This window comes from Apium graveolens, chromosome 11 (assembly GCF_009905375.1).
Source record: "Apium graveolens cultivar Ventura chromosome 11, ASM990537v1, whole genome shotgun sequence".
Lineage (NCBI taxonomy): Eukaryota > Viridiplantae > Streptophyta > Magnoliopsida > Apiales > Apiaceae > Apium > Apium graveolens.
The window spans coordinates 163,835,440-163,858,611 of record NC_133657.1 but is presented as its reverse complement, the minus strand read 5'-3'; the positions used below and the strand labels follow the sequence as shown (position 1 = coordinate 163,858,611).

General features: G+C 34.0%; 2 protein-coding genes across 3 annotated transcripts; one reads left to right on the top strand and one right to left on the bottom strand.

The window, feature by feature from the left end:
• Nucleotides 1–813: 813 nt before the first annotated feature.
• Nucleotides 814–14,975, bottom strand: LOC141697386 (vacuolar fusion protein MON1 homolog). Of its 2 annotated transcripts, XM_074501739.1 has the most exons (15): nt 14,169–14,975; nt 11,061–11,140; nt 10,877–10,948; nt 10,743–10,782; nt 10,129–10,230; nt 9,401–9,522; nt 7,243–7,375; nt 7,066–7,157; nt 6,174–6,255; nt 5,943–6,007; nt 5,475–5,768; nt 5,304–5,395; nt 2,635–2,699; nt 1,815–1,906; nt 814–1,171 (listed from the first exon to the last, which is right to left on the bottom strand). In XM_074501739.1, coding segments are annotated over exons 1-15 (2,019 nt in total). In that variant the 5' UTR covers nt 14,856–14,975; the 3' UTR covers nt 814–1,170. The 2 variants fall into 2 exon arrangements, with proteins under 2 accessions (XP_074357840.1, XP_074357839.1); XM_074501738.1 differs by lacking the exon at nt 814–1,171 and having other exon boundaries at nt 1,566–1,906.
• A 666-nt stretch (nt 14,976–15,641) lies between these two features.
• On the top strand, nt 15,642–19,546 carry LOC141696078 (uncharacterized). Its single transcript, XM_074500266.1, has 6 exons — nt 15,642–15,668; nt 15,921–15,936; nt 17,398–17,471; nt 17,565–17,658; nt 17,776–17,841; nt 19,380–19,546. Exons 1-6 carry the CDS (start codon nt 15,642–15,644, stop codon nt 19,544–19,546), a joined length of 444 nt encoding a protein of 147 aa, XP_074356367.1.
• Nucleotides 19,547–23,172: the final 3,626 nt, after the last annotated feature.

The following is a 23,172-nucleotide window of genomic DNA, read 5'->3' as shown; positions in this document are numbered from 1 at the left end:
TGTAGCCTGGAGCAATTCTTGTCCCACCTTTGCTGATTAGAAAACAAGGTAGGCCTAGAAAGAATAGAAGAAAGGCTTATTATGAGACATTTTAGGAGAAAAAAACAAGGTGCTGCAACAAGTGTAAGCAACCTGGGCATAACAAAACTATGTGTGGTGGTGGTCCTATAGGCTCTAACTCAAAAAGAAAAAGGGTTGGAGTGGAAGTTGATAGTTGAATTAGTTTATTTGGATTGTTGATTTTTTTCCATAGTCATGTTAATTACTTTTGAAACTTTTGAATTTTTTTAATTGTTTTGACTGAATTTTTCACGTGGTATTGAGCATCTATATATTTACTTTTGTGAGGATGATGACTTTTAGTGTGAGACACAACTAAAACAAATAGTATGACATTGTTAAAAAGTTTCATGGCAAGAATATGTTATATTTGAATTAATTAATTAAGTATTCTATATTTATATAATTTTACAAGAAGTAAAGTAGTAATATTTAAAAATATAAAATTTATGAAGTTAAGACTAAAGGTTGTATATGTCATACAAAAATGTTAAATAGTAAAATTAACCATGGTTAACATAAAATTGTTAAAAAATTTGAAAATAGGATATATTTATAAATAAAATTATAAACAGGACACATTTGTAAATCCATATTTAAAATGAGATATATTAATAAAAAACCCATTTTTCTTTTCAAATCTTCATAAATTATACTTCCATCCAACTAAAAGAACGTAGGAGTATAATTTTTTTTCCATCCGACCTTCATTTCATATCATATCACTCAACTAAAAGAACGGCTGGAACTCACAAGAATCTAGTGTCTAGTGTTGGTCAAAGTAAACAAAACCAACTACACCATCAAGTATGATTACTCTATTTTACATAAAAATAACAGTTTCTTCCACTTCTGCAGCCTAGACCTAGAGTGACCAAAAATATCAGTGTACATAGTTGGTGAACATAAACCTGTCAAATACTACCTCCATTCCAATATGGACAACACTATATTCTTCTATATCTAGATGAGTATGTCTCTATCTGAAATCAATATAGATGCAAGTTATTTGTCTTTGAAGTTTGAACAGCAATCAGAATTAGAAGATTACAAAGTATCCATTGCTTGAAATTCAAATTTTATCTTGATCCATACTCCACTAGCAGCATGTCTGCAGCTTCCAATAAATAAGACAAAGCTCAGCTATTTGTTGCACATTATAAACTGAAGTCAAAATACATGTACACACTTAATACATTGAATTTTTAATACAGGCACATCTGTATCCATCTTGAACTACTGAAGATCCAATTTTCTTGATTCTAAAACTAAGTCCGAGGGAGCAACAATTTTTGATTTGATCAGATCTAAATTTTAACAATGCTTGCTAAACTAAGACTATCCTAACAAATCATAACAAAAGCAATTAACCTGCTCAATTAGAACATCTCCAACAGGGGTGCTTGCAAGGGTGCCATGTGGCAAGCATTTTTGGCAAGTTTTGGCGGAGAGTGCCGCTATTGGAGATGCTATAGAACAGGATATTATTCAGGCTATCACAGTGGTACATTAACAATTCAGATACTTTTTATAAGCAAAATTGTAAGTTGGCCTCAACAAAGACTCATAAATATACCTAGATATGGATTACAGACTCAGCATACAGACATACAAATGAGGAATACATCTGATGATACATTCAATGAACTAATATGATTGATATATTAAGATTGGCATAATCTTGCCATGTTAGAACCTTATTCAAAAAACCAAAACTAGTATACATGAATAACATACTATTCTGGAAACATCACCATGAAAAGGGGCTTGCTCCCAACAAAAAAACTTCATTCTCCACATCTTTAACCCATTGGCAGACTCTGTTGCATGTCTTTATTGCCAGTGCCTGCAATTCAAATATAATAGGGTTAAGTACCACCCAATAAGAACTCAAAAGCTACTGGAGAGAAAAAAAGAAGTAATATCTGGTTTCCCAAGCATATTATTGAAGAACATAATTTATTAATAAAAATCAATATTTGATTTCATATATAGATTAATAGAAACACGTACTTTCTTTTTGTCGTAGAATTTAAGATTTGAAAGTGTGGTCCTCTGAGTAGTAAAAAAAACAAAGAGTTGCACATGCTAAGCCAGGTATGTTTCTTTTTTCTTCATTAATTTTAAACTAGAAATGTTTCAAGCACATCCTTCAATTGCATTATTGCCAAGATCAAACATGCTAAAGAATGTGTACAAAATCGTGGAATGTATGAAAGTGTGATGTTTTACCTAACTTATGTCCTACAGTAAAAGATATAGTATCTTCTAAAGTCAAATACCTCATTTTCATATTAAATTGATTTGATATTCAATAATGATAACGCATTGCAATTATTGTTAGTTGAGAGTTTAATAATTCAATTGACAAAAAGATATTAATGATGATTCAATTATCAATATCTGCAGGTCAAATGTTTAAAGACGTGTGGAAAGTTTTCACCTTGTAAACATACTTGCCTGTTATTTACTTTACCAGAGAGCAAACTTCATAAAAAGGTAGAGGTGCACATTGTAGGATTTAGTACTCTTTGCTAAAGAAAAGGTTACTGTACATTAGAGCAAGAAACATACCTTGTCTGCTAGAGGATCAAATGCTGCATAAAGTTCAAAATCCTGAGTAACCCAGCAGAGTAAAACTGCCACATACAAGAATCATAATATTAATTTTAATTATAAAAGAGGACTTGAACAAAAACACGGACAAGAATACAAAGAGAATTAATTAAGTTTAGTCCATTGGGTAAATCAGGATGTAAGTATCCCAAATACGCATTGATTACTCCGAAGTCCGTGCAAGGTTATCTGTATATTGCCATAAATTAATAAAGATTTTTCAAGAATCAAAATCTACAATCCTGCAGTTTGTCTTGATAGTATGCCCTACATAAACTAGGCTATATGAAGTTTTCAAGAATCATCTTGAGCAAAAATGGTTAAGATAGTTAATGGTTAAATAGCAAACAAATTAGCAGAAAGTTTTAACCTCCAAATTTTATAGTTCAGATACCCCTGTCTAATTTGATATTTAACTTTCCTGGACAAGTGGAGTTTTCACAAAATACGTAGATCAGTGATTTACTCCTTGGAATTGAAATATATTCACGTACACAATAGGAATTAATTAAATTGAAAAACAAAGTGATAAACCATAAAGCTTGCAGTAAGTGATACCAACAATTAATTTTAAAAAATTGTGATGACTGAAAATTCTGGAAACATTACTTGCACATGTTTCCAAAATTCAGACAAGAAGCCTTCTTCCACCCCTAGTCTATTTTCTTCATGCAAAATTGAAAGTTTAATGTTTGGTTTACATAATATAACAAAAGGCTGCAAGGATAAAGTCCAAGGAAAAAAGCAAGCAAAACATGGTGCTTGCATCTAACAAGAGACACCCTAGGGTTTAGGTCTTCAAAGGCGGAGGTATAATGAACTAAAAAGTAATACAAGAAAAATACGATATAATCAAAATATACAGTTAATCAGTAGGGGAAACAGGTTCTAAAGGCCACAATAGACAAGTTTTCTAGCACGGTCTAAATTGATATTTAATGACCTATTTTTGTAATCTAATCGTACGGATGTGAAGCTTAGGTCGAGAAATCATAGTATAACGATTTCATGTAACTTTTTGTAAAGTATGGGTTTTATAGTAGTAGTAGCATTTGTTATGCAATGTTGATGGTAGAGATTAACTGTATATGTTTTGTTAAGAAAAGGATTTATCCAAGTCAGCAAGTCAATAGATATTTTGAAAATTTACACATATTTTAATGTGATATTCACATCCGTACAGTTAAATTTCTGGTAAGATGGATATTGACTAAATAAGGTGTATTTACAAATAGAAAAGTTTTCTAAGGTGGTCTTTAGAAACTCCGAGCCCGACTAGGGGAAATGCCAAAGCTACAGGATATTTTCTTATGATACTTATACTTGAAACTTGACGTATAAAGAACCTAAAAATATAAAGTTCAATATATGCAAGGTCGAACTAGTACCAATAAATCATTCTTAGCCTACATGATCATCAATTTTATTAGCAAAAGCACCTTGATCTTACCAAATCCCTAGACCTCTTGATGCCTATATTGGTACTTACGACACACTAGATAACCACTAATACAAAAGTGTAAAATTGACTCTTCACCTATACTGTGCGTCTGTGACCCATTGGAGAACATGCAGTTCTTTTAAAAAATAAATTGACAATTTCGCTGTTCTAGAATTTTAATCGGCAAAAAAGCTACTAACAGGTTTGTTACATAATCACATTTGTTACCATTAATTTTTTGTACACAACTCCTAAGCTTTAAGAAGCTCAAGTGATAATGATGGTTTTGCAATCACTGTTGACTCTTGACTCGGTCACTATAACTCCTGGTCATTAAGCCTTTAAATCATCAGAAAACGCCCTCTTTAAGTGTTGAATAACCCCTCAAACTTCAAGAATTAGACAGATGGAAGATAAAAACCGTCTTTTGTATTACAATTACTGAAGTTAAGAAAAAGAAGAAGAAAAGAGAGGAAAGAAAAAAAGCAGTCGGTGTTTATAACCATTATCTGACTTTATCCACTTTTCTTTCTTCTATTTGTAGTTAAATGAATTGCTAGCAAGTCCTCCACTAAAATTGTAAGTTATTGCCATATACCTAAATATATCTTAGTACAGTGGTGCCTTTCCTTAATCTAATGTCAAATTCAGTGCCAGCTGGTGAGATTAAGGGTGTCTTGGAAAAAGAAAAGTGATTAGCCTATCAAGCAGGTCATCAGGTGTACAAGGAAAGTCGGTTGGGGGTGTGAGTGTGTGTGATTCGCCTTGTTAATCCTACACGTGTCTTCATAATGCTAGGGGGATAATTATTCCTTTAGTCAAAGGCTCAAAATTATTACTGACATTATCTATAGAAAGAAAGAAGAAGCCTGGTCAAGAAATGTTCTCTAAGAATTTATATATTGTTAGGACTGTAACTCGCTTTTGGTAAAAGGGGAAAGTTGAAGCCTACAGCATCGAATTTCGTAGCTTCACAATGGCAAAGACTAGGAACCCCTGAGACAATGATATTATGTCTTGAGACTCTGTAGATGATTAAGACAAAGAATATGTCTCCGTAGTTAAGATTTCTAGGTACCCATCACTAATAATTTTGTCATAATAAACAATAGTGCAGTTAAAAACTAGCAGTTTATGCCTATAAGTACAAGTAAACTTAAGTTTATCTTGAATCTAAGCAATTTACCATAGTTATCGTCCCTTCTAAACTGGGTTTTGTGAGGACCGATTTCTCTATCATGCATAGAAGTATACAGCTTCTGATATGCTCTATATAATCTGCCAAAGAAACACAAGCGACAGCATTAACAAAGCTTTTAGAGAAAACTGGACACAGTGCAAGTAACTATGATGTTACCTTTTCTGTTGTTTAGGGGTGTTAATTGGTGATGAAAACTCAGACGATACATATTGATCTAGATATATACTGCGGTAAATGAAGTGCCAAAGCCCAGCAGGACCACCTAACAGTGCCTTACACCCATCTGCGGAGTCTGGTGGAGGTCTAGGTTGACCTAAATGAGATGACAAAGATCCGGAGCGAGGAGACGGATTAACAGGCAAATCTTCGACACGCATGCCACCATCCAACATCGACCTTTGAGCTTCATGAAGAACATTCGACTTAAGAAGGACCATTTCGATACGGATCCTACAAAAAATCAACAGACTTGGCTGTAATATATAAAGAATAAAAACAAATCAAGTCATGAACATGACATTGCCATCAAACATGGATAATATAGAAATAATTGTAAGAGGATGCATTGAACATTATTTGATTAATCAAATAATACAGTATATTGACAAAATAGTAAAAACACACCTCCAATCTTTTAGACGATGAAATGCATCTGGATTAGCAGTTAGCAACATCAAATATGTATCAGCCTGTTACAGAAAACGAAAAATCTTAGTCCTCGCAATATTCGGAAAACCATGACAGTTTCATACAGTAGTTATATCATCAATTTAGAAATATTAATAAACTCGACGCAAAAATTAAAAAAAGCTTGCTGTGCATGAGAAGATGATCCTCAAATCTAGCCATACTCACATCAAGATAATATACATAAGTATATAAAAATGCCATTGGATTGTATCTTGGAAGACAGATTGGAGAGAAAGATTCAGATGTCCTGCAATAAGTCAAAAAAAATGTCAAGAATGGAATATTCTAACAAGTCATAAATTTTGGAAGGGATTTAAATATAATAATATTAAAATAATTAAGGCAAACATCAATTAATTAGAGATGTTAGGTCGGTCACTGCAGTACAGAGTAGACATGAAGATTTAGAGAAACTTCTAAGAATAATAATGTATTAAAGATGTAGAAAACTCGACATAACCAGAATAAAAACTAGAGGAAAATGATTTAATAGAAAAGCACAAGTACGAAAAGAGCAAGCAAAAAATCCTCTGAGCGGATAGTACATTATTTGGATGTTAAGAGAAATACATCTACTATAAGGTGGAAGCTATAAATAGGACACAATATAAATTGGTTCATTTTGTTACATATTTTTTTATATGCACTCAACTTTACTGTTAAAATACATTTAATATAGATATCATCTAATAAACTACAAACCAAATTCATAAGAAACTATAGGTTAAAGTAGACTTAATATGTAGCTCACTGATAATGTCATATTGTGCATTCCATAAATAACAGTATGAAACCACCAGAAGCATGCAAAATATTATCCGTACAGAACTAGCAATTACTTCTCACAGATATTTGTCGGTGGTTGATATGAAATGGACCATAAGGTCATAGATTGATTGCTTACCTGGCTAAATAAGTATAATCAAATATTAAAAATGACTATAGATTAAAAAGTAAAGATCCTTTTTCATAAAACTTAGGGTGTAAGTATGCCTTAAAAAGCTTCAAGGTAAATTTAACGAATTCTAGTAATGAGCACTGCATTAATATTACTTGCCTAAATGATTCAGATGACATCACAAAGTTGGCCAGCAAGAGCATATCATCAGGATGAAGAGATGCTTTCTGTGCACCAACCAGACTGATGACCTGCATTTCAAATTGAATTCAAAAGATGCTCTGACCCTCAGAACAGGATAAAATGATTAAATGGAGGTGTAGAGAAGGAAGAAACCTTGTGTTTACTCATTAATATTGCGAAGAGGACACCTGACTCAGCAACATCCTGCAATATGGCACCAGCGGCTTGCCTTGTTGCATAAGCAAGGGGAAGACATGAGTAGGCATGAAGAAAAGTGGCAGGGTTCCTGAATCAAGAATTGGTTGATCTTTAATGGCACAGAAGTTATTTAATCCCAAAAAACTGGAAGTCATAAAAATTTATATAAAGGAGAATAGCTAATTTCAATAACATCTGAATTTTATAAGTATTAATTGTACACAATTAATGTGTATACTGGCAACTCTGAACTTTAGTATAGTACAAAATTAATGCGGACAGGTTGGACCCCGTCAGACTTGACTTCAACATTAGCAGAGATTGTGATTGCCCGTGTCAGAGCAAAAGCCTACTAGACTGTATTGACAGAACAATTATAGACTTTCAAGTTGTTTGATATAAAATCAATTCTTTTAAAGTTACATTCCTTATCTCAACAAATTAGGTGGGGACCCTTTAAAACCTTAGTAGGATTAGAAAGTGCAAGTTTAATTAGGATATAACTTAAGGTTCTTAATTCGTATTCGTATTCATTTCCTACGACTTGTTGGTTTACACAGAAATATGTAATGACAATTACATATATTGTTCCTTCGGAAAATTAATTTCCTCTTTATTTCTTAATCATCCCTTACTCCTGCCTATTCCTAATCACCTTCCTTTGGGGAGTAGGAAATAGGAACGCCCAAAATCTCACCTATTTCCATCTCAGTTCCTAACATAAAAAATAATAAATAATATACATCAACTACGAATTGATTGCCATATAAAATAAATTTAGTGGTGGAAGAACAAAAGTAAGACAAATAATCTCTAACTAGCAGGATAATGGCCTATTAAAAGTACAAGGCCCTGTGGTGAGATACCGTCCTATTTCATCTTTATTGCAAGTAAGTTAAAGTGAAATTTTTGTTTTAGTATGTACTATTTCACATTATTCGCACATAAACTCCAGGATTTTGTCAATTGTTTTGACAAGTACTAATTCAGATTATTTTGAAGTCACAATAACTTGAACATATGTTGAACTACCATGGATATCATAGGCCTTGTACTGACCCCACAGCATCCTGCCTAGAAAGGCAAGGCAACCCCCTGTGTTCAGCCATGCCCAGGTCTGTTTTAACTTTTACCCCATACCATACATTATTTGACCCAACCAATTCGAGTTGGGTTAAAGTAACTCCTATTTCACTTCGTCACTTAGAGACGACTCTATTAGTGACTTCACCAAAAGCGTAGCTCCTCCCACTGACAACGTTTCCCTTCTCGGGTTTTCTCTCCCTCCCTCTGGTCGTTCTACTTTCTACTTATTTATTTGCTTATCTACTCTTTCTTTTTGCGTGTCTTTCGTTTTCTTTCTTTGAATTTAGGCAAGTGGCCAGATATTATTATGACTTACAATTTGATATTCAATAACTATCAGTGATCAGTGGGTAGTGGATACAGAAAATTGTGTGCAACAACTGTATATTAAAATATATATTTAGATAATTTAGCCATTGAATACGAAATTCTATATCCTATAATAGATGAGCATGCATGTATATATACATATATGGAATAGAGGAATATTATAAAAAAACAAGCTTTTATACTATTTTTGCGACACGCATAAATATAATGCACATCAAAGGATGAATATGTATGCAAATATATACATACAAGTGTCTCAGTACTCGTGCGAGGCACGGACCTGTATATTAATAAATATAAAAGTTACTTTTTATTGTAATGCAACTATACCGATGTAAACTACTCAGACAATGAATCCTGGCACATGTTAGGTTTCACACTTTCATTTTAAATTTAGTAGACAACAAATTTGCATCTAACAAACTTTTACTAATTTGTACCTATCAAGGTCTATCAAGGTTTTACAAATTTATAAAGCCAACTGCCAACTACCCAATAAAGAAAAACTTAAGTACAATTATAAGGTACCAGAAAACTAAGTCACAAAATGTAATGATATGGCACAAATTTGTACTACAAAATCAATTTCGTTTGTATATTAACCAATAGAATTCAAAATTATAACATGATGTAATATTTATCTGATGAATTTGTTTTTACATTCAATAGACTGCAGAAGTAGAGGAGAGAAACAAACCAACTAAACGAGTGGATGAGAGAAGAGAACACCGCATCTGTTCCCCCAAGCAAAGGCGTCATATCAAATTTCGGATTCTTCTCAAAGCATCTATTTATAGACTTTGTCAGAATAAGTATCATCTGTATTTGTAAGAATTGAGACAGTAAGAAACTACCATCTATCCCCTTCACAGAAGTGTAACTACAAACACATTCACTTTCTTGTATATTAAAAGCATCCTACTATTAAACTTATGCAACATAACAACAAATATACTCCTTTTCCCGAATAAAACACTTGACATGCTCTAAATTTATTGGTCCTGCTTTAGAACACCAAAATTGAACTTTAATTTTTTACATTTTAATTTTTTAGAGAGTGATAGAAAGAGATGAGCAATGTTATAAATTATCCAGGATACATAAAGGTTACGAATGAAATCGAGTCACTTAAAGCTGTCTCGTTAAAAGCAATTGTAATCTGAGCTCTTGGCTCAACAAATAATGTAACAAGTTATGTTTTCATTTTCTGGTACATAATTTTACATTAAGAAAGGAGAAAAATGGGTAAAGTAGTGGGTCCAATTAATATTTACAAAGTACAAAAATTTCAAAGGGTGGGAGGAATTTGGTGGCTTTAATTACCTTCTTCAGTCATTAAAACTTTACTACTTTTAGAAATGTAAAGAATCCAAAGGGACAACCTAAATAGAAAATTTAAAGAATTGGGCGGGAAGGAGGGAGTACCTGGCCATAAAGAAGTTCCAGTTGTTCACTGAGGGATTCATGAGGCTCTTCTGTACAGCTTATGCAAACTAGATATATAGGTCCTTTAACACGAAAAACCACCTGAAATACAAGGATATTTAAACATATGAGCATTTATCTACCAATTCAAAAAAAAACATATAACCAGCCATATTTCTATCTTAATTTGCAGTATTTCCAAAGACAAAATAACATACATAATACATTTATAAATCATAAATTTTAATTAACATTAACAAGGTAATTTTTATTTGCAATTACCATTAATCTTTTCTTATAATCCATGTTAAATATAGATGGTAGTCACTGTTCCTCAAAGTAAACATGAAATGAAAGAACAAAAAAAACATAAACTGAGAGTTTTTTGGATATTAATCAAAGACTTAAGAATTAATATTAACCCACTACAACAGATATTAATATTAATACCAATAGTGCTGCATTTCCCAGTATCAGCTAAATGGAGAGCAAACAATTAGAAACATGTTCTGTTTATAGGAACTCACAGAACTTCATTCTGCTGAATTAATATATATATATATATATATATATAAATTCCACAGAAATCAAGTAAATGCAAGATATTAACTGACCTGGTGTTTTCCCGCCCTAACCAACTTCACACGATCTCCCCTGAAAAAAGACCAGTTTAGAAAACCGAACCTTCATTTCATCTACATAAAACTCAATAAATAATAATAAAAAAATTGTGAAGCGATTGAAGTACCCATTCTCCACGAAGGAAATGATGGCTTGCAAAGTTGCTGAAAATCCTGCTAGTCTGTGTTCATCTCCATATCTTCAAGTAATCAGCAGAAACAAATATATTAAGTCATTTAATCACGGAAAAAATACAGAATCACAAAAAATTACTGATATTGTGCTAAATCTCTCGGCGGAAGATTCCAGACCTTGAATATATTGGTTTTCCAGAATGGCTTAAGATAAAGAAATGCTTCTTCCTTTTCCTCCATGAAACAGAAGCATCATCCTGCATTTCATTTTTTAAACAGTGACTAGAAGTTGTATCAGTTACAACGTGTTAAATAATCTTCACTAATCTTATTTATAGGATTAGTTATATGAAACACAAAAATGATGAAATTCCAAGTTCTAAATGCAAAAGGTCCGTCAATAAAATAGAGAAAATACGCGATCATGATTTTTGTTGGTGGAACATTCGTACTCAAATCTCGATATGCCGGCGTATTATCTTGATACGGTGGTGGCTAATAACATCTTGCCAATAGAATGTAGGGCTAAATGCACAGTAACTAATTATAGGGAATGCAAAAACTCCCCTAACTGAAGAGAATCAGGAAGATTCTAATATATTAGGAGTAAAAACAAAAGAAAAAAAAACAATTTCTGAATTAATGGAAGATACAAGGAATCTGGGGGAGTGAAGTGATGAACCCAAATCTTGCCTTTGCGGGGGGTGATAGTGATATCTATATTGAAGACTAGTAGATCACTGTTCCCCGCATATTTTAAGGTTTGCAGAAGTATTACTCTACATGTTCCACTAAAGAAGATTCAATTCTGGGCCATATCCAGTATTACATAATTAAGGAGGAAAAACGTCATATTTTTTGCAAGTAAAATAGAAACCTGAAAAGGTTTCCATTATAAACCTCCTTGGCCATATTCTGCTTCCACAGACAGTAAGGTCAATCCAATGAACCATATATAAGTTCTAACCGAGACAGATTTTGTAAATTCAGAACTTTATAGCCAAATACAGACTGCCATTAAGGATAGTTTTGTCAAAGAATTTGCAGCACCTTATTTGGTATAAACAAATGATACCAAGATGATCACATACGCTTCAAATTGGAGCTGGAATGTCCGAACTTACCTATTTGTCTATATAGTTTACAAGTCAAAACTGGCTTAAAAATAAAAATCAGCTTATATTGATCTGCTTCTGGAATTATAACTTCAAATAAAAAAAAATTATCACAAGTAACTTCTAGTATCCACAAAAATTAACAAGACCACAAAATTAATTAAACAATTTAAACAGATAACTACTTGCAGGTAAAAAATTTACTTACAATTTGTAAAATAACTTTAAGTAACTTCATGTATTGTCAGTAAGCAACTAGGGATGTATTTTTATTTCCTAATTTATTGGTGCGTGATGCATTGAAATATTAGTATCAATACAATCACTGAATATTAAAAATTGTAGCACAAAAACTTGTAACATCTAATTATACTAAAATAATATTATTAATATTTAGCAAAAAAATATTAGTAATTAGACCATAGAGGTTGTTATTAATGGTAATATCAAAAATATCATTAAAAAATGATTGGATGTGTTGCATTTTTTATAACTCTTTTCCAGGAAACAGAGACAAGTTCGATACGAAGAATACCATTATTTGTTTGTAAGAGTGAAGAATCAAAAAGATAATAATTAAGATATTCCCTTCTAGAGAGATCAGAAGAGGCATTTTTTTTTCTGGCAAAATGATGATACGGATTTAACAGAAAGATTCAGTCCAAACTTTACAAACGCTGGACTTTCTCACTGATGTTTCTGCAACTGGATCAAATTTTATAATCAAGTTGAAATTAAAAGACTATAAATGCGCTGACCAGTGAGCAATGATCAATAAGATTTCTAATTAGAAATTCTCATAAAGAATACCAACTTTTGTTTGGATAATTTGAGGAGAGATTTACCCTTAAATTACAGACTTACACAATTTTGCTTAATGGGTAGTGTGAAGTGAATAATATGGATGCAGGGAGGGTGTCAAATTAAATAATTAACAAGGGCATCAAACCTGATTTTTTTGCTCATAATACGATGCGTGAAGGTTTATTATAGGATTAAAAAGTGTCTGATGCTACAAAGCTTTTTAAGGTGATGAATACAAAGGGCATGGCACCTAATGTTCGAAGCTACACAATTACGATCGGGTATTTATGCAATCAAGAAAAGATGGACTGAGGTGTTGAGTACTTTGTGGGAAATGCTTGATCATGGTTGCGAACCAGATGCTTCAGTTTACACATGCTTCATTACCGGGTTTGGCAATGTAAAGAAGACCGGATAAAGTTTTTAGATTACTAAAGAAGATGAGAAAAAAGGCTCCTAACAAGATGGGCAGATTTATACTGCTTTAAAAAAACTGATGACAAATTGCAAAATGCCAGATGATGCTATCAAATTTACAAGAATATGGTTTAGAGCAGTAATCAACCAACTATCCACACTTACAACATGATGATGAAGTCATCTTTCCAAACAAGACACTTTGACATGAGTTTTGCAGCTTGGGAAGAAGCAAACCAGAAGGGGGGTTGCTCTAATGATAATTCTTAATTTGTTCTCATTGGTCGGCTTACAAGGCAGGGAAGATCTGTTGAGGCTTGGAAATATTTGGAGGAAATGACAGAAAAGGGAATGCAAGCTCCCCAAATTGATTACAACAAGTCTACTAGCAATTTTTCTAGAGCCGGAAACCTAATACATCGGAGGAGTTGGCTCAAAAGATAAAGTTCTCAGGTAAGTTGGAAGTCAGCTACTTCTTTTAAAATGTGCAGAGAGGATTAAAGAGTAGGATGTTCTAATTGATGCAACTACGTTACTGGATTGACGCAACTAAGTTACTGGTTTAGGAAAATGAATTTAGTCTTTAGAATGCAGATTAAGAAATAGGAATCAAATTAAAGTTGTAGTTATGAACTAGCACATTAATTGCAGTATATAGACACATTTTAAATTTGGACCATTAGGTTTGCACTGGCGAAAATTCATACTTAAGTTCTTAATTCTATTGATACCAAAGACTACCGATAACCAAACTAATATTATAAATCAAAGTCCTAATTCACTCAAACAGCTGCATCACCAACCACAATGTACATTACACTTCCCCTTTAAACTAACACTACATTTCACACATAGAAAAAGATATATGTGTATATATATATTCTAAAAACAACCTTCTATAAATAAACCGCAACAATTAAAAAAACATTAAAGGTTGAAGAGAACTAACTTCATTAACATGGCGTTTCCCAGGAACCCACTCGGAATCCACACTACCGCCAAAAGACCCACTCCTATTAACCACCTCACCGCGATCAACCTCATCGCCACTAATCTCCTCAATACCTGAGCCACTTATCCCACTACTACTACTAGTCCCCTTTCCACCAGCATATCCACTACTACTCGGACTCCCTTGCCCTTCCACCTCAACTTCCACATCCGAATTATTCCTCCCCAACACTCCTCCCCCTCTCGACACCAAATTCCCAACCACTTCCTCTTCTACTTCACTCGAATCCGAACGTAATGTATCTACTTCTCCAGAATTCTCAGCTACTTCTTCGACTCGTGAATGTGAATCCGAAGGTAATATATCATTATTTCCGGGATTTTTAACTACTGCTACTTCTTCGAGTTGCGAATGTGAATCGGGAGGTAAAGTGTCGATGTTTTCGAGATTTTCAACTACTGCTACTTGTTGAAGTTGCGAATGCGAATCGGAAGATAATGTATGGATGATTTGGGGATGAGGAGGGGGAATATGGGGTTTAAAGTGGTGGTGATTGAGTGAGATAGAGGTTAATTGACCTTCAATAGCGTCGAGAGATTGGTCAATTGAAGTGGTAGGGTTAGGGTTTTGGTCAATTGAGTCGTTATCTGATGAGGAGGAGTTGGCATCATCTTCTGGTAACATTGAAGTGGAGAGGATGTATAGAATATAAAGAGTGTATGTATGTATATGCGGAAATGGAGAATTGGTGTTACAGGAGGAGGTTTGTTGGGTTTGTTATGTTGGGGTAGTTGGTTGATCAAGGTGAAGTGGAGTGGCGTTGAAACATTCGGGTCAAAACTTATAATCGGTTCGGGTCGGGTCGGTTTCATTGTATGATGGGTCCTTTTCTGATTAATTTTTTTTTTAAAAAAAATATTAATTTATTTATATTTATTATGTCCAAGCTACAGATAATTGAAAACGGTGATTTCTTCTCTGGCAGGCGAACAAATAATACAAATATATATTGCCAACTTGTAACTGATTCTTGTAAAATTCTTACTTGTAATGGATGAATAATTGATGAAATATATGATGATATCGATGCAGTCTATATAGTATAGGTGTTGTTCTTGGTTTCTATTGAGTTGCTACATTTAATTGACTCAATCACTTGGTTTGTTTAATTAATGCCCGCAGTATTGCATAATTTAGTAGTGTAATGTGAGCCTCGTAACGGAAATGTGAAGTTGTTATACTGTGCAAGTAATTCGAGTCATTTGATCCTGTGAGTTATTTTGAAAATTTTCATATTCGTTCGGGGTACAGTTTTTACAGTTCCAATTAATTGTTTTGATTAATATAACTCGGTAATGTGTTTTGTTTTTGCAATCAGGAAGTAGGATTTATCGAGATTATTTTAGGTATTTTTAGCCAAATGAGAGACATTCACTAATAATCGAAGACAAGAAGAGCGCACCGCCAAATATGGAACTCAGTGTGCAGTACCTTCGAGTATGTAGAGTTCATAAATCTCTGACTAGTACTAGTAATATGTGTTTGTGTGTGACTTTACCGTTTCTATTAGTTCAAATGTGGTTAAGGTTTCTTTAGATTGCTAAAAATGGAGTTTAACGCGTTTTAGTACCATATATGTAGGCTTGCAGTTTGTACTATTTAATCCTTGTCATTTTGTTATAGACTATCCTACATTGTACTCATTGATATGTTTTTTTGACATCAATTGTTTCTTTTTCGTACTATTAGAATGCCTCAAGTGAAGGTATGTAATGTTTATTCATGTTCTCCTTATTGTTTAAGGAATTGCTCAAGTGGATAATTATTACGCTGTTATTGCTCATAATAGCAAGAAGTAACATCTCTGTACTCCTTTTTCCCATTTCCGGGATTAATTGTTGCCTTCTTTGTTGTTTTTTGATCCTTCATGTGTCAACTGTCAAGTATCCACATTTTCTTTCTAGATACTTTCTTTTTACTTTTTTTAGGACTGCTGCTGTTAATATGTAGCCTTACGTAAATTCCCGGTTATAGGTACTCTTCTTTCTTAATAAGCTTAGCAAGGCTTCTACCATTTCAGCAGAGTCCCCTTGATTTTGATATGCTCTGATCTGAATTTTCCAAACTGTATGTCCTCCTTTTTTTTCCTTCCAAAAACCAGAGCACAAACTTTCAGCGTACTATTATTTTTTTGTCGTGTGTGCTGGCAGTCTGTTCATTTGTGACATCTGTAACATTGCAAAAGAACCACTTGGTTCAGGGTAATCTTCCAGGCTACTCGCATTGCGTACGTATAGTTGGCATAAGTTCAGTTACTCTGTTGTCCGATACATTCTGTGTTATGACAGCAGAGAAGAGTGGTGCATCTTTTTTGTATTTCTTTTTTGTTTTACTGTTTCTGGTCCTCAACGTAACCTCATTTGATCCGTGGCATTTTTTTCCTCACCTGCCTGGTTGCTCTTCTTTTCACAACCTTCGTTCCTTCTGCAAGAGAGCCTGTGCACTTTTTGTTTATATATTTTGTCAGAACTTATTATTTGTTTCTGTGTTGATGATGTCCCATAGTTGTGGTTGCTACAGCCAACCGATGTGCTAATCAGCAAGGACACCCACGCAACTTTGTAAGTACAGACATAATCTTAAATTTTTCAGCCAGAGGCTAAAGTTGATTTGCCTGTTATCTTCAGTCAGAAATATTGGGTCTCTCCGGAATTGAAGGATCATGCTGGTCCTGCCGTTCTCTCCTATGTCGCCGTTGGGACCTCTAAACACGCATGCAAAAACCCTCCTTTCTTATTAAGCTTCAAGTGCAATTCTACAGCCCTGATTGCTTGCAAGGACTTCAAATATACGTCATTTTCTAGTCTGTGGTTCTACATCTTTGATGTAACAATTGGATGCCTTCTCAGAATAAATCTTAGCATCACCAATGTCCTTTAAGCTGTAGTATTCAAGTTTCAAATAGACGGGCTACTATTTTACTTAAATAAAGAATGTTATTTAGCCATTGTTCTTCAAGTGCTACATAGAGGCTTCTACTTCATCATACAACTTTTCTTCTTAATTTTAGATATTTGATGGTGTTTCACCGAGTGGAGTATAATAATATATTGTAAACATAAAAGCACATTAGCCAAAACTTGTGCTTGATAGTATTTTCAGTTTGGTCAATATGATTATTATAACTGACCTTAACAAATGTTCTGATCTATACTTGTGGTCACAGAGACAAAAGAAAGAATTGCTGCCAATTTATCGAACTTTGCATACGAACCTTACAAATACATTTTCTTACGCCATGTCAGAACCCCAATGTATGCAGTAGTTTACTTTGACAGACATTCCTGGCTTCTTTCTTTGCCTCATAGTAAAAGTATTTGTGATTTTAAGCAGCTTAATGTTTTGGAACTTTTCCTAGACTGCATAATGAAGCCCAGTGAGAAACTTATACAGTTTGATGTTGGCGGCATTTGCAATTCTTGTGGTGGTAAGTTACCGACTTCACCAGGTATATAATGTACTATACACACTACACTTATTTTATTTCCAATGTTGAAGAATATGATCTTAATAGCGAATATATTCATTCTCTATATATTTACAGATCCAGCAAATGCGGCAGTAATCACTCAATGCAACGGAATTCTGCTTATAATTAAGTGTTTATCAAGTCTCCTGTCAGAAATACTGCAAGGCGTTCAAATTTGGTTTTTATATATCTATAAACTTTGTGTATCTCTTTACATTAGTGGCTGTCAAGTCGTTACAAATTTAGGGTGGCTCCTTTGTTTACAATCTCGTTACAAAATCTCATAAAATACGTTACATCATAGAAATATTTTACAGGCCAGCTCCTTCTTCTTGTCTGGGTTCGCGGTCTCTTCACCAGCGTGCAAGTGCAAATTTAGATTGGAGTGGGAAGTGCTACTATGGCAAGTACCGGATTGTGGCCTAATACTAAAATACTAAAATTCCATATACTTTATTAATACATTGCACTTGAGCCTCCTGGAAAATATAAAAGTCTTGAGCCTTTTGCAAATAGTCAGTCAAGTACCTTTTGCAAATTGCGGAATGCCTTTTCTTATTGTTATTATATTAAACATCCATGTATTTAATTCAAACCAAATTATAAATTGCGTATATTAATCTTATACTTTTAGCCACCAAAAGAGACGAGAGCACTACACAATTATATTATTTTTGTTTCTTCTTGTAATTTCGGCGGCAGTTATGTATCTGGAACAAACTCTAGAAAAAAACTGTTTCCGCAATAATTACACGCAAAACCTGCTATCACCCATCATGTACAAGAAGGACCTCAGAAAGCTTGGCCATAACCCCGTGGACTTCAGAAAGACGTGTACCAATTTTCAAATTTTATATAATATCCTAGTTAATACTCCATCCGTTTCATTTTAATGTAGTTTGTTTTTTTTACATGTTTCAAAATATATTGATTCTATAGTTGAAATTATAATTTTTAAAATTTTATTTTTAGAATAAACTTTTATTAACAAAATGAAATTTTAGAAATCATAATTTTTACTAAACAGTCAATGGATCTTGAAATATGTGCAGAAAAGTCAAATGACAATTAAAATGAAATATAAGGAATAAACTCTGAAGTACGTTATACCTGGATCACTATATTATATTCGCTTATAGCCAATATTATTCAAATATATATTATGTTTCTTGGTGCACAGTGTAATAAAATTTCAAAGTCTTATCTGGTACTTTCTCGTTCCCAATTTTTCCGTCGTATTTGATTTTTAATGATTAAATTGACCCAACTTTGACCGTAAATAAAAACTCATTATTTTATTATTTTGAAAAATTGAAAAATGCATAATAAAGTAGATTAAACATACTACTAATTATATAATTTTTATAAATATTTTTAATATTATACTATGTGAACTTTTCGGTCAAAATTTGATGAATTTGACCGTAAAAAAAAATCAAACATAATATATAAATTGGGACGGAGAAAGTATTTTCCAAACAAATCTCCGAGTAAACATGTGTTGAGTAACATAGCTGTAGGCACTCAACATCTGAAACTTTTATCTGCTATCAGAATCCATGATGAGGGAAATCAACATACTGCCTTTCTGCTTATAATTAACAAAGACATTCTAATATATAATCATTCTATATGAGTTGGATCCTTAAATGGCTTGATGATTTAAATCATATTCATAGGTCACTATGCAATTGCTGCGCTCTGCTATTTATGTGATGAATCGAACCAGGACGATGTTCTGAAACCAAAAGTGGTGAATATTGTTAAAAGGTATGCTGCATCTAGTTCAGTTCGTGTAAGCTTCAGCAATCTAGCTCAGGCATTTCTGGACAAGCATGTCCCATAAGCACAAATAACACATGCATGAATTAGTTTGAAGCTTGCAAGTAGAGCCTGTTAAACGAGCGGGCCAGACGAGTCGTGCCGAGTTTCAGGAGGGATGATTTGGTTATTTCTAAACCCGTGTACTGCATGCCTAATAAGACGAGCCGTGCCGGACTCGGGCCGGTTCATGAAAGTTCAATCGTGAACAACTCGCAGGATTAGACGGGTTAAACGGGTTATATATATAGTATTTAATTACAGGTGGAGGTGGCACGTGATAATGCCGTGTCGGGACGAGGCGGATTACACGGGTTGACTTGTTGAAATGAAGTGTTGACGAAGATATTTGGTAACAACAAATTTGAGGTTCGTAGCTGGAAACAAGATTTGTGATGGTGGTTCTTCGTCGGGAAACGTGAACAGTAATCGTCGATTTTATGAACGGTGTTTGGTGTTTATGATTATTGGTGGCTGAGATTGTTTAGGGTTAGTGGTGGCTCCTTTGCGCTCTCGCTTCCGACCCCCTACAATTTGCCTACGTATCCCTATTTATAGGAAATCAAGTCAACGTAGTTCTTGGGGAATAAGAAACTTAATGGGCTTAGATCTCTTGTCCCGAGGCCCAATAGGAAACCTACTGTAAACCGTATTCTACTAGCTTTAAGAATGTTCGCCGATGATGTCCAACCAGATTGTAGGACAAATGATCCCAAGCTCTTGGGTGCAAAGTGCGGGATACTCCGAAGTCTCCCAACGAGGACACCCTATTGGGTAATGAATACAACACAGGGGGTGAATGTGTTTTAAACAACTTTAGTGGCTTTTTAAACTTTTATAGATGGTGAACAAAGTGATCTGTGTAGTAGAGATAATATGCTTTAACATACTAATTAAAACATGCACATGAACACACTTATCTTTCAAAACTCACTTAATTTTATATTAAAATCAAGTATATTTTTTGCTACAAATTTCTGGGTTCTTGTTATGTTAAAAACTCAGCTTCTCTCTTGAGAGTTACAAGATTTTTCAGATCTATTTGTTACTTCTAAAACAAAGCATCCAGTGTTTACTTTATAGAACTGTTAGGTAATGAATCACACACATAGGGGAGGGGGGTGAATGCGTTTTTCTGATTTTAGGCTTTTCTTGAAAGTTAATGGTTGAACAAAGTAAATTAAATCTTGTATAGAAAAGTGTTCATGCAGAATCTAAACTTGCAGAAATAAAGAACACAGATCTTCAAAACTCACTTAATTTTTATATTAAAAATTAAGATTGTTTTGCTACAACATTTCTAAGCTCTTTGATGTTAAATAGCCTAGCTTCTTCTTGAGAGTGATACAAGAGATTTGATCTAAATTGTTACCACTAACTAAAAGACCAGTGTTAACTTTATAACTCAGTTAACTGCTGGTTTACACAGTGGATAATAAATATGCTATTAGCTTTTCTAAACTGTCATTTGTCATTTCTATTTATAGAAAAGCAAATCTTCCATTTCTGGCTTAGCATATCTTTAGCATCCCGTATTCACTTTAATCTTCCTCTGTCAGTTAATCTTTGCCATTGATCTTGCACACTCTTCAAGCTGCTTTTTTAGACTTGTCAATCCAGCTGTTGGATTGTTTGTTGATTGTTTATCTTGGATATTGAACTGATCTGCAATTCTGTACTTTGAGACTATACCTCGAGATCTCCAGTTTAAATTAATAGAACACTTGACATCTCGATAAGTACATAGGCTTATCGAGATCTCTAGCACTCCATATTAAGTTTGGCTTGTAGAGGTCTTCAGCTTGTCGAGATCTCTAGTCTTCACATCTTCACTTTGACTTATCGATAACTCAGAGTTCTCTACTGAATGTAGACTTGTCGATAACTCTAAGTTTTCTAGTGAAAGAATGACTTGTTGATATCTCCAATATTCATTTCTTTAATTTTGCTTGTCGATATCTTCCTGAGTTCTCTAGTAGCTTTCCTGACTTCTCCACTCTGAATTCATTCATTTCTTCTATCCCGGTGGATATTGCTCATCCGTCGAGTAGTGATTGCAACCCGACGGATGTGCCTAACAGCAGTCATCCGTCAACTAGCCAAACTACTATTCCGATGGATGTTCCTCATCCGTCGGTACTCTCTGAAACTTGAATGACTTCTCGATAAGCCATTCCGGAGTTCTCGAATGACTTCTCTATAACATTAAATCTGTGACTTGTAGAGATCTTGACAGAGGGTATTTTTCTCCAAACAGATTTATTCAACTCCAAGCTTCTTCAAAATTCTTCTGAGGCATGATCTTCTTGATCTTCTTCCAGATAGAATCCTTAGGCTTGATACTGTTTTAGGAAAAAAACTCCAGTTTGCTCGTTTGCATTTTTACAGACTTTAATTGTTACAAGTACAAAATACAAATTTAGATAACGATACAACTTACTCAGGGTTGACCCCAAGCTTAACAGATTACTGAAAATAGTTGTTCATTAATCTTCTACTCAAATCAGATGTCCATTTGACTTGCTTCATACTATGATCAGAGATGCTAATGACATTGTAATATCCAGTAATCTTAGACATCATCAATTTATATATTACAATCTCCCCCAACTTGTTCATTATGAAATTATGCACAAGTTCTGATTGATGATGTCAAAACTTTAACTAAATGCAGAAACCAATCTTCCCATCTGGTCTTCTTTTGTTGAGTTGCATTTAAAATTATTCTTCTCTCCCCCTATGAAGAATAGAATATTTTATTATCTGGCAACATCCATCGGCTGTTTTGGCAGGCATTTAGATATATTCTCCCCCTTTTTGACATTATCTCAAGGTAGAAAGATCCAGCTAGATGCATATTGTTCAAACTACTGTCATTGTCCATTTAGAACATTGTCTGCAGCTTCAAGCTTCAGTGAGATTTGTGGTGATGAGTTTATCAAATAGAACAGAGGTTTCACTTGGACCTGCATAAAAGGTATGCCAGAAAAAATAATCCTAAGCTCTCTGTTCTTTTGAATAAGTAGTCTCACTACTTCTCACTGCACTAGTATCATGACTTTTGAGAGTCAGAGTTCACTCACAAGGATTACTAAATTCATACACTCATCTACCTCTCCTTTTGCCAGGAAGGATCCTGCCTCTCTTATTCTCTGGTTTTCTCTCAATCTTTTCTCTTATTCTCACATGAAAGGTTCAGTTGAGTTTGACTTACAGAAATAAGAGGTGGCTGAGAAGAGTTGTCTGTGATCATATGATTAGGGGTAATCCATATAGGTCTAATCATACTCATGTCATCAGAAAAGAGAATATTAGCTTAAAGTTGTGAGGTGAATGAATCATTAAGAACACCTGTGACTAGGGTCACAGTTTGACTCACAGATTGTTCTGCGATTTTGATAGGGTGTTGTTCCTCACTTGTAGTGGGAACCTCCAACTGAATTGGAGGAGATTTGACTAGGTTACTATCATGTACACCAGTCTCAAACCCTTGTGTGTCTTGCAACACATTGGCACATAAATGTGCTATACTTTCCCTTCTCATGATATTGTCATAGGCAATTGTACTTCTAGCTTTGACTGCTAAGGCAACTTGTGCTAGAGTTATGAGGGGAGTTATTCCTTTTTGAGGAACCTCCAATTGAATTGGAG